Source organism: Dendropsophus ebraccatus, chromosome 5, assembly GCF_027789765.1.
Source record: "Dendropsophus ebraccatus isolate aDenEbr1 chromosome 5, aDenEbr1.pat, whole genome shotgun sequence".
NCBI lineage: Eukaryota > Metazoa > Chordata > Amphibia > Anura > Hylidae > Dendropsophus > Dendropsophus ebraccatus.
Window position 1 is genome coordinate 36,382,068 of NC_091458.1, and position 12,803 is coordinate 36,394,870.

The following is a 12,803-nucleotide window of genomic DNA, read 5'->3' on the forward strand; positions in this document are numbered from 1 at the left end:
TACTGCCTGCAATGGACCCAATACATAATCATGTTTAGCCAGCCTAACTGTATTAAGAGTTCTAACATGCTATAGCACCCATCTCAAAAAATTACCAGGCTGTAGTTAAGCAATATCTAATAATATATACAGTACTTCCAATCTGAAAATGCCACAAAAAATTACAAAAAACATCTCTAACTCACCTTCATATACTATACTATCACTATGTTTAATATCCCAATGAGAGTCACCTAGACCTCTCCTTTGATACACCAGACCTCCAGTGTTAGTGGTACAAGCTTTATAAAGCCGTGAACTGCCCGACTCACAGTACAGGGTCTTTCACTCACAATACATACGTGCCCCATATTCCCATCTCCAGCCGATTCTGCACGTTCTCTTTCAGAGCTGGATGACAAAGTCATTTATTTTATTAAACTGGAAAAACATTAAGTCATGCCCCAAGTCTGCAGATTTCTGAAGAATTCATTCCATGGTGTGTGTCTACACTGTTTCTGTTTTCTGTCAATCCCATTCTTCCTGTCCTCTTTTCACAAATATTCTATTTAAGGACTTGTTTATTTTGGATCAGAGCCCTAACTAAATCAATCTGAAAACAAGCGGAGTACGAGGTATTTATAGACTCCCCACCATTCGGAGAGCTAGGAGCCGAAGCGCACTGATAGGAGATATTTCCGATGATATTGGTATAATGATGTCATCATCTTATTTGTTAATAAAAATAAAGAGAGGGAACTAGGGTTGCATGGTGACTGGCAACACTGATAGATCAGTGAATCAGCCTTTTTGTTCCTAAAAAAAAAAATAGCGCCACTCCCTGGGTTGAGAATGTTATTGCAAGTCAGCCCTATTTACATGAAGGGAGCTGAGCTGCAATACGGACACATCCCATGCACAAAAAAGGCAGTGTTTCTGGGATACTCTTTAACTGTATTGGATGGCCCTAGCCCCACTGTAAATGAGTTTACAGAGTTTATTACATGGCTCCATAATTGATGGCTGCACATATCCCCATGTAATAGTCAAATCATGGTAGCGAATGTTCTCCCCATGCTTTGAACAGCCCCTTTTATTCCACATTTGGAAATGGTATCTAATAGCGTGGAGCAAACTTGCCAAAAGTTCAGGTTTGTATAAATCTAAACAACTGATATTTAAATCCAGCAATAGAAGAAGACAATCCGGCACTGCTCGGTGTTTTTATAGGCTGATTCAGGTGTGCGTAAGGAGCCTGGAGAATCAGATCAGGCCAGTAGAAGCGCGTGAAGCACGAAACGGGCCGTCGCCTGTGGAATACCCCTGCTGCCACTGTTTGTACCCACGAATGTGTCGGTGATTTGCACAATAAATGGACTTGATTGCATCTATACGTGAGTGGTTTGTCTGCAAATACTTGATATTTAAAGTGTCACTGTCGTGATTTTTTTTTTTGCAGAAATCAATAGTCCAGGCGATTTTAAGAAACTTTGTAATTGGGTTTATTATCCGAAAAATGCATTTTTATCATGAAAAAGCAGTTTGAAGCTCTCCCCCCTGTCTTCATTGTTCTCCTATGGAGAGAGCTAAAGAAAAGACCAAAACAGGACAACAAAGAGTTAATCTACAAATCCCTCACCCGTTATCTGTTCTGACCATCACCAGTGACCTGTCTGAGCTCAGATTACAGCTGTCACCCAGCTCCGTGCCTGTAATCCTCTGTTATCTGCTTTCTGCTGCCGGCTAACTCCCTCCTTCCTCCTCCCCCCTCCCCTCTCCCTAGAACAGACAGGGGACGTCTCCTGCAACAAGTCACAATTTTCAGATTTTTCAGAGTGGATGAAAAAGAGGAAGGAGGGGGGGACCTGGGAAAAGGCTTTTTACATGCAGATAATGGCAGATTTGGCTAATAAACCCAATTACAAAGTTTCTTAAAATCGCCTGGACTATTGATTTCTGCAAAAAAAAAAAATACGACAGTGACTCTTTAAATCCAGCTGTCTGGAAAAGGTGGATCTAGCTCGAGGATTACCTGAAAAACATGGATACATCCTATGGCAATCCTCTGGCTGCATCCACCTTCTTCAGGCTATGTTCACACGTAGTAAGACACCGGCCGTTTTGTGACCCGGCTGGTGTCAGAAGATCATCCCGGCCAGTACTGCAGTACCAGCCAGTTGATCTTCACTGCTTCTAAATTTGGATGTGGGCGCATAGGTGTACGCTTGCATCTGAATTCCCCGCTGCCCACAATGGAGCGTGCGGCCAGAGCCAGAGACTTGTCAGTTTCTTACGGCGCCGCTAGGGATCCCGGCCGGAGTGTATACCGTGTGTATACACCCTGGCCAGGATTCCTTAGAAGGCAGCACTATGTAAGTTCCGCAGTAATCACGGCTGTTGTTACACTGGCCGTGATTATTACGGAACTAAGCAGCGGGATTTAAATGCTGTGCGAACCCTAACTTTCGTCAAGTTTGCTCATCTCTATTAGATACCGTTTCCACATGTGAAATAAAAGTGGGTGTTTAAAGGATTGAGAGAACATTCTTGGCATTTGAATACCGATGCTGAATACTGAAAAAGTTGGATGCAGCCCTAGGGAGTCCGGCTTATGGCTGTATCCATGTTTTCCTGAACTTCCTAGGGCTGCATCCAACTCCGTCTTGAGCATGCTCGAGATGCACTAATCTCTAGTCGTGCAAAAGGGCCTTTAAAGAGGATGTACAACCAGGTACATCCTGTTTAATCTGAACCCACGGATCGAACAGCGCCGTCACGGGGAAGCCGATGCCGTGGTCCGTTTTTCGGACCGCGGCCCGGTTCCCGTGCATGGTCGCCGTTCTATGCACCGGAACCGGCCGGTGCTCAAGCACTGGAGGTAGACCGGGCCGCCCCCAGTGGGAGGGAATTTCCTGCCCTGTATGACGTGGCTCCATTTATTCTAATGGAGCTGCGTCATACAGGGGAGGGAATTCCCTCCCACTAGGGGCGGCCCGGTCTACCTCCAGTGCTTGAGCACCGGCCGATTCCGGTGCATAGAACAGCGCCGTGCACGGGAACCGGGCCGCGGTCGGAAAAACGGCTTCCCCGTGACGACGCAGTTCGATCCGTGGGTTCAGATTAAAGAGGATGTACCTGGTGGTACATCCTCTTTAAATAGTAGGGATTAAAAAGTTTAGTCTTAAACTGTTCATGGTACAACCTAGTCTGGATGCCCCATAGAATTACATCCCACCACAGAACAGTAAACAGTGTAAATCACGCCTTCTCTTCAGCATATTTCCCAGTGCATTCCCATCCAAATATATATCTTTTTTTAATTAAATTTTATATTAAAATATTAAAGAAATTATGTACAATCATAAAAAAAACGTACAAAAGTATAGGTTATTTTTAAATATATTCTGGCTTTTTACAATATAATAGAGATTTGAGATTCGAGATACGGCTGCAGAGAATGCATATATGTACATTATAGACAAAGGCTTCAATCTGGAAATAACTATTGCTGATGAGGGTTATTAAAAAGTGGTTATCCTCAGGATTAGAAAAAGGACAGCTATTTTCTTGCAAAAACAGCGCCACTCTTTTTCTCAGGTAGTGAGTGGTATTACAATTTACCTCCAATCACTTTAATGGACCTGAGCTGCAAAACCCACACCCAAAGGACTAGAGTGGTGCCATTTCTGAAAGAAAGCAGCCATATTTTTCTAAGCCTGGATAACCCCTTTAAGTAATCTGTTCTACTAAGCAATATCCATCACAGAAACCAGAGAATTTTCATGAATTGATTTGTTCCCTAGACAGCCCAAAATATCCAAACTTCAGAAGAGACTTCACCAATAGCTTGACTAAGTTATTACTAAGCTATTTGGTTACATTGTTTCTTGTTGGCCATTGTTGACGATGGATACAATAAGTTAATACATTAAATAAACGTGGTTTATAGGAATATATCAGTTTCCCTACAACCTATTTACTATATAATTATTTCCAGTATTAAAAGAACTAAAGCTCTGCGAGTTCTACTGTGGAATGGTCTGAGAATAAGCACCATTGACCGAGAGAGAAGTTTTTTACATCAACACCATCCCAATCACTACGTTGCATACAACGAAAACAATGGTGTACCTCTGATGACCCGTAGCTACGTGTGGTCACCAAAAAAGTCACCTACGACCTTCTGATAAATAATCTAAGTTGTCTTCGTTGGTGCTCTTCTGAGTGATTGATCATGTGGCCAACACTCTGTATAGGGTCATAGTACAATGACGTTATAAACAGCTTGGTTAACCAACAACAGATCAATCTAGTGGTCTGGTGCTTCCCAAAGAAAACTCTTAACTTTTGAGGTCATAGAAATATATACTGTGCGGCCAATAATGAGTTATAGCTACATATCCTATATGTATTTGTAAAGAATCCAGAAAGACGACATGAAATATACCATTTATCCCCATACAATACAGTGATCACACCACAGTTCTATCCAGACCATTGCAGTAGGCTCTGATACAAGCCATCCCACCAAGATGTTAAGTGTCTGGACATACAGTATATGCTGCCTTATATTTTTTAAAGCATTAAATAACTTAATAAAATTGCTACAATTGCATAGAAATTTTGGCCAAATCTCTAAGTTAGTCACTGCAACCATTAAGACTCCAAAGAACCAAAGAAGGTGAGAACCAAGCAACCTGATCTCGTTCAGATAGGTATCTGCTCTCAGCTGGAAATGACTCTATAAAAAATATATATTTATATGAATACGTCTCATAGGAGTCTACAGAATTCTTGCAATGGCTTCTGTGAGTGGTTTATGTCACCCCCCAACCCGTCTCCTATACCCAACGCTCTTTATACATGGCAGATCCTCCTCGCTCTGACACCGTAACATATAGCAGCTCAATCAGTAAGGTGCATTATAGCTACCAAGAAAAATGCAAATGCAAATGCAAAAAACCTAAGAAAAGTTATCGGAATGTATATGTGATATCTTCTTATTTGTATATTGTCAATAAATGCACAATAGCAAATACAAATCCTTCCTAATTTTTCCAACCTGAGATCTGAATTCTCCATATATTTTTGACGAAACAGCCTAAAAGTAACCCTAACCCCTTACGAGATGTGCTACAGATCTTGCCTAATCTTCCCTCCATAGCACTATATCCATTATAGGCTTATGTATATTGTTAATACTGGAGAAAATCTGCAGAATAATCTCTGAACGTTATTTCTTCCATCATTGGACTGGTTTATTTCTGGAACATAAATGGCTTCCGATACAGTAAAGAATGATAAGGATGCGGTGTGCCACCACCGCTCCACACATTCGTAGCCATTTCTCCAGTCCTTCCAGGAAGTATATTCAGTACCTTTTGATTTTCAATCACAATCTTTGAGAACGATGCTTTGAGTCACTTCTATTGGCTTGTGCTACTTTCTGTTGTACAATTTTTTCTTCTCTGTTTAGAGGTCCGTGATAAGTGATTTTTTTTATTGCAATGTTCTCCCTTGATGGTAATGTCTTTGCTCTGAGACATGACGTCCCCGGTGAAGGTGTTAGTCGCTCTACACTCGTAGGTTCCTGAATCGGCATGGGTTGCATTCTGGATAACTGCAGTTAAAACGGTGGAATACTCGGTTGTGATTGCATTTCTTTGCTTACTGATGCTGTGGTTGATTGTTCGATTGCCAACTCTCCTGCGTAAAATCCAACTAATGTTTGTGTAAAGGTATTTGTTGATAGAACACGTTAGGGTCATGTTTTCACCTTCTTTCGCCAACCTGTCCATGCTTATGTGGAATCCACTGGGTACATCTGAAAGAGTTAAATAAATATATACATAAAGTGGTGGCCATGTCAATATATTCATCATGACGAGCAGAATATAACATCAGTAGGTATTTAGGAAAAGATGGGCAAATCTTAAAGGGGTTATCCAGCGCTAAAAAAACATGGCTACTTTCCCCCCTCTCTTGTCTCCAGTTCAGGTGCGGTTTTCAATTAAGCTCCATTTACTTCAATGGAAATTATTTCCAAACCCCACCCAATCTGAAGAGAAGAGCGGGTAAAAAGTGGCCATGTTTTTGTAGCACTGGATAACCCCTTTAAACCTATCATATTGTGTTTGATTGGGGTCATTTTTCATAAGTGAATATAGGCCATGGGGGTATTTATTAAATTAGGTTCAGACACCTTTTTTACCCAGCTGGATTCACTAAGAGGTGCACACCGTAAATCCGGCCGGCTGTGCACCTGACCCTGTGCAAAAAATCTACACCTGCTCCCTGCCTTGAAGCACCCCCCCCTTCCCGCCTGCCCATCGCCTGCCTATTAAAAAATATTTTTTAACATTGTGAGACAGTTAAAAAAAGGAATTAAATGTGTGGACATCCCCACGCATAAAGACTTTTTTATAAGATGAGGAATACATTTTTGGATCGTGGGGGAACCCTTGCCCCAATTTCAACAACAGGGCCTCATTCATTTTTATGAATGGAGTGGTAATGCTACTCCATTCATGGTTATGGAGCTGCTAAAGTTAGTCAAGGCCAATGTTTGACAACCTTCGGCAACTCCATTGACAATGAATGGAAGGGAGTCACACATAAGTGACTCACTGCTTCATTCATAACAATCACTCAGGGCCCCAGGGTTTAAAGAGCTCAAACTTCCAGTGATCTGACACTTATCCCCTATGCTAAGTTACTTTAACTCAGAATACCCCCCTTTCAGTGGGTGGCCCCATCATTATCCACACAATAAGGAATAAGTGCATCTCATGTTTGCCACTTCATTCTAATAAGAGTCTCAGGACCCTGTTCTCAACATAGTAGGAGTTCCCAGCAGTCAAAACCCCACAGTCATATACCTATCTCCTCTCCTTTAAACACACAATAGATTAGAACGTTACATAACTTTTCATTTTTATAGAGTTTAACCATTAGAAGACTCATTTAAACACAGTTTAGTTCCAGGGGAGAACTTTCTGGACTCAAGTCAAAGTACATAGAAAAAAGTCTATCTGCTCCAGCTTACTACACCTTAAGCCAGAGATCAATGTGATGCTTAGCTGCACGGCCGCCGCAGTGATATATAATGGTTTTATTTACTTAAGTGATTTGAAACTTCCTGTGGAAATAGCTCCCAGGTTTCCTGATGGAAGATGCTGTTTATCTTTGCCAAGCACCACCAGGAATCTCAAAATAAAATGCAGTTTAGTGACATTGGGAAGCCAAGGAGATAAGACCGCTCTGTTCCTGTTTCACCCTAGGTAATTGCAAACACACCCACAGTCCTGCTGTGTGCCAGCAAATGGACAAGAAAGGACCTTTCACAGGTTACTTCAGTTTGATGTACTTGGATTGCAGCAAATACTTCAGACGGGGAACAATTCGGGGCATGTTTAAAATCCCCGTCCTATTGTGAGTCTCCACTTACGCGACTGTCAGACAGCCTGTTACATGACCACCTACAAAGGCACGTCCTGTAGCACATGCTGAGGTGGAGAAGTGCAGTCAAAACATCAATATCCAGCGGAAAGCAGCAATTTACAGTCAAAGGGAAAACCTTCAACTATTGGTACCGAGTGGGAAAACATAGCAATGTGAGAGACGTGAGGCACGAGAGCAACTCCCTCATGTCCCTAAGCATACAAGTGAAGCATGAAATAACATGGAATGGTTTGATCTTCTATGAAGTTCATGATTTTTTGGGAAGTCTATTCTTAAACAAAAAAAATATATTTTTTTCATAATTTGTATTATTAAAAAGTTCTTACCAGTGACGTAAAAATGGATATCTCTTTTTTCAGTTCCTAATTTATTGGAGGCTGTGCAGGTATAGATACCGGAGACCGATGAATCATCTATGACCACTATCCCGGCGGTCTGAAAAAGAGATGAATTACATTAACATCTAGTTGTTAGATCATCTTGGATTTTTTTTTTGTAATTAATCTTCTACGTTAGAGTACCTGCAAGTCTTTAATTATACCGCACAGTGTAGACAGGGTATGTGCCCCCTAGGGGTATATATGACACAGCTTGAGAATCTAGGATCTACTCTACTATCTGGACTAAAAAATTCATTGTGAAGCCAACTTGAATTAAAAAACGGCTTTCTTAGAATTATTGAAAGGCAAGCCTATGCTGACTTTGGAGGAGCTATCATAAGACATTGTGAGGCAAAAGAGACTGAAGGCTAAAGCTTGTCATTAGTAGGACAAAACAAGATCAAGCAACACATTCCAGTGCCAATAACTTATCCAACTTATCCCCTAACCACAGGCACCCCCCAACCTCTGAGACCCCTATAATCTCCTGAACTGGGACCCAACCCTACTGGCTGAGTTAAGTGGCCAGGTGAGCATGCATACCAATATTGTCTATGGAGCCAGAAGAGATAGCCAAGGATGTCTCTAACAGCTTCATAAAGCATGAGTGGACTGGCATGCTCAAGTCTCTTGTGGAGTGGCAGATCTCATCGCCACATTCAGCCAAGTCAAGTCCCCATTTAGGGTTTGCTGGGGGCGAGGGGGGTCAGAGCTGAAATACCCGTTTAATTCTGTAGTTAAAATGACCTAGGTTCATATGAATATTAAAATGTATTGGATATATTGGATTTACTGATATTTATTCATGTTCTAAAAAAACTAAGAACTGAAATAGTAACAAATGGGCTCAGGGTTTCTATATCGCCTGTATTGGATGGTGTGAAAGCTTGGCATCAAAATTAATAATATTCTTTAAAACTGTTCTAGTGAAAGTAAAGTGACGATTACAAGTTTTCCACATTTCCAGTGACTTTCTTACATAACATTTGTTATTGCCAATATTTTAGATCACTATTTTAAGTAAGGTTTAAAAAAAATAAATAAATAAATAAAGTGGTGATTTGCTTGCAAATCAGGATTTGAATTAGATAATACATCATATGAATGATAATAACAATTATTATTATTGTTATTAATAGTACTACCAATTATTATTAAAAATGTATTATAATTATTATAGGAAATATATTATTATAGGAATTTAAAAGGGTTACTAAATATAAAAAATCTTAAGATAATTATATGTAGACAAACATGGGCCATGGGCTAGTGACATTGGTTGGAGAACAGATTGTGCTTCTCACTAGAGCTGTGACCCTACATCTGTATAGACAAACAATTTTAGTGCTATTTAATATAAAGTTAAACCCACAAAGAAAGTAAAGAATGAGGGGTAGTAGTTTGTCTGTATTACCAACTTTTACCTAAATAGAATAATAACCGACATCAATGTTATTTTTTTTCTACTGCTATTACACTGCCACACTAATAGCGGTAATCTAATAATGACATATGTATTGTATAGTTCATGTCTAAGACCGTGAAATACGTTCATGGATAGATTCCCTTTATGACCCTTCAGACCCCTGGACTCCACAGATGTGGAAGAGCAGAAGGGAAGTACATATGTTCATTCTATGAATGACACACAATACACTTCTCGTCACGTAACCACCGGACGCTAAAATTAGCTGAAGCTAAAAGTGAGAATGTACATCTAAGACGTGAGAATATAAGTGTTTATGGTGTGGGAACACCGTCATGAAAGAAAAGTGGAAGTTGGTATAATACAAGTAAGTACAGCACTTGGGTCATTGACAGTTTCAATGATACACTCCATTTCGCAATGCATGGCCAGAGTGTACTGAGAGGAAATCTCACTAGAACACTATAGATGTCATTCCTGTATGGCCGTAATGGGTTAGTCATAATAAGACACATTTCCTGTCCTGTACCGGTCCACATTTTATTTTGGCACGGTAAACACCAAAAAGGTCAGAAATTCAAAGTACAAATGAATGAGTAAAGTACAGTAGATGCTTTCATCATTCTGGAGGATAGCACCTAGAAAGAGGTCCTGTTTTGATAAATTCTTCTATTACCCCAATAAATAACATTTCTGGAGTCTGACACGGTGCTCTCTGCTGCCGCATGGGTCTATGTCAGGAACTGTCCAGCACAGTAGCAAATCCCCATAAAAAACCTCTCCGGCTCTGGACAGTCCCTGTCAGGTGGCAGCAGAGAGCACTGTATCAGACTAGAAAGAATACAACAATTCCTGTAGGACATACAGCAACTGTTAAGTACTGGAAGGCTTGAGGTTTTTTTTTTTTTTTTTTAAATAGTAGTAATTTACAAATCTGTATAACTTTCTGACATGAGTTGATTTGAAAACATTTTCTCCTCCAGAGTATCCCTTTAATTTTGAAACAATTACTTTAATCTTATTTTAATAACAAGAATCTCTTTATAGAGTTCTAGCATATAGTTTATTACCTTGTTCCTCCCCTCAATCAGACGTGTACGTTCTGTAATACTATAAATTTTATTTCCCATGCTGCTACTGTTTTTACCAACGATTAGAGAAACTGAGCTGTCAGAATGGAAATCGCACCTGGTAGAGAGAAGAAAGAATGGGTTGGAACAGAAGAGGTAATTGTTCACACATTTTTATAGAATAGCTGAGATGTGGATTTCAAAATATGACATAAAATTAAGCTGACGTGAATAAAAAAATGCATTAAACCTCTAATTCACAGAGTCACTTTTCAACAATAGAGGAAAAACCCACTGTGAAGGAAAACTCTAGGGAAGCATGGCTAAAAGATTGCCCTTTACTTGGGCTTAAAAGGGAATGTAACTTAAACATAAAACACTGTTTTCCAAAATATACACGTAAAGGATTTAGTTATAAATAAATCATTTGAAAAAGTATATGCATATAATAAAAAAAATTGCACAATAAAACAAGGTAAAGGTAAGCAGGAGACAAAAGCTTCTTCTATGGTACCTTTCATATATCTGTGCTTTTAGAACATGCAAGAGGCATTTCCCAAACTCCTGAACTGCTGTAGACTGGGATTCCCATCCCTATCCTTCTTAATTGACACTTAGGGTTCACCTTCTAGGTGACTGAAAATCAAGTAGAGAAAGGGATAGGAGGAGGAGTAAGGGGACTTTATAGTTCTTTGCAGTTTAGGGGATTGGAAACATCTATTTAACACTTTGTGGCAGGGATTAAAAGCATTTTTCTACGTTGCTTGCACAAATAGATATATGAAAGGTTCCGTATGGTCTAACAGCTATCTAACAGTGCCTGCAGCTAAAATATTCCCTTTAATTTTTTAAAGTCCACAAATAACTAACCTCAATACAATATAAAAGTCACAATTAAACCCTGAAAATTGTGTCATTTTCTATTAAGAATAACTCCTTAAATGTTATGCAGAATAAACAACATAGATTCAAAGATTTCTTAGTAACTAAATGTACAAAATCAGAGCACGGTAGCAATGGAATCAGAGTAAGTGCAAGCTTTGTGGAAATTTACCAAGTGCCCCCCCCCCAATCCGGTAGTCAGGTGGAAGCACAGTGCAGTTACCAGGAAGGGCTGGTCTGAGGCATGCTTCACGTATGAATGGAACAAGCTGTTCTTTCCAACACTACCACATGAAACCATTAGTCAGCAGTGATCAAACTCAGTTCATTAAGTCAACCACAGATTGCTACAGAAAGTCCTGAAAACTGCCAGATCCCAACACCGAAGAGTATCCAGCAACCCAGAATATTTATAGGCTGAGATCTGAAAAACCATCATATACTGGGGTTCATGATCATTATATATTCCTCACACAATATAGGTAAACAGAGCTCATGGCTTCCTAATGGATACCTTCTGCTATTGAAGTCCCATTTTTAGGGCCCATGTAGGGCTGACCCACAAACACCCATCAAAAGTGCTAGAAATGGGGAACATTTGCATAACATGTTGAGAAGGAACTTTATCTGCCCTGAACCCCTTACTGTATACCAGTTTGTAACAATTCCACTTATATGGCTACAGTTTCCCTCTGCTTGGGTACCCTAATTCACCTACTCATCATCCATGGCTAACACTACTTCATGAGAAGAAATCTTAAAATTCCATGAAGGAAAGTTCACACCTTCTTCTAAGGGCTAGGGGTGAAGAACTCACAGTCTCATTGACTCAAGTTCCAGGTTTAATCCTATGTCCAATAAAGTGCTGAGTGTTGAGTGAAGATGCCAAACTGTTTGGGTTCGGCAACATTCTAAGAAGCAGAACGTGCTGCATCCAACTGGAGCTGCATTCAACTTCTTCAGCTGCAGGAAGTCAAATGCCTTGAGTTTGAGTTTGGAGAATTTAGCCATACCCGAAAAGTTTGATACCTCTGCTTAACAATAATTATGGGTTCATATCATCACCAGGTTGCCTTGTGTCATACTCCCAAGCCTCCCATAAATTTGAATACTCGGTAAGTCTCTACATGCTTACTCCTTCTTTCCCTGAGTTGGGACACCCCCATACACCATATAGGAGGCTGTTCCCAAATAAATGAGTGGGTTAAGTAGATATTTTCCTGATATATATGGGCACCTTGAGATTCCACAATGTCTGGTGCCAAGTATGAAGAATAATTAGAAGAATCTTCCTTAGAGGGATTAATCAACACAGTCTTTATTTTCACATCCTAAACCAGGGAAACACAATAAAATGTTCATGAGAGTCATTGTTTCTCCACGTCCATTACTGCTTTCCCTTCAGAGAAGGTCAAGAAAGTCATAGACCTCATTATACTTACAAGGATGCCCAAGCCACTGAATTCCTTCCTTGCTGCAAAGTCTTTCTGGGTTAAGAGTACTTTGAAGAGGAGGAAAGCGGCTTGGGATTTGAATTATTTATTCTTGACTTTCCGACAGCCTGTCCTTGACCATAGTCTTGTGTTTTTCTTTCTCTTTGCCATG

The 12,803-nt window shown here is 40.1% G+C and overlaps 1 protein-coding gene across 1 annotated transcript in view; it reads right to left on the reverse strand.

The window, feature by feature from the left end:
* Window positions 1-4,944: 4,944 nt before the first annotated feature.
* The window catches only part of FLT1 (fms related receptor tyrosine kinase 1), a 49,332-nt gene continuing 41,473 nt past the window's right edge, over window positions 4,945-12,803 (reverse strand). Inside the window, exons 11-13 of the mRNA XM_069969871.1 lie at window positions 10,317-10,434; window positions 7,767-7,875; window positions 4,945-5,803 (exon numbers count right to left, since the gene is read on the reverse strand). Coding sequence (XP_069825972.1) covers window positions 5,406-5,803; window positions 7,767-7,875; window positions 10,317-10,434 — 625 coding nt within the window. The 3' untranslated portion in view covers window positions 4,945-5,405. The remainder of the gene's footprint in view (window positions 5,804-7,766; window positions 7,876-10,316; window positions 10,435-12,803) is intronic.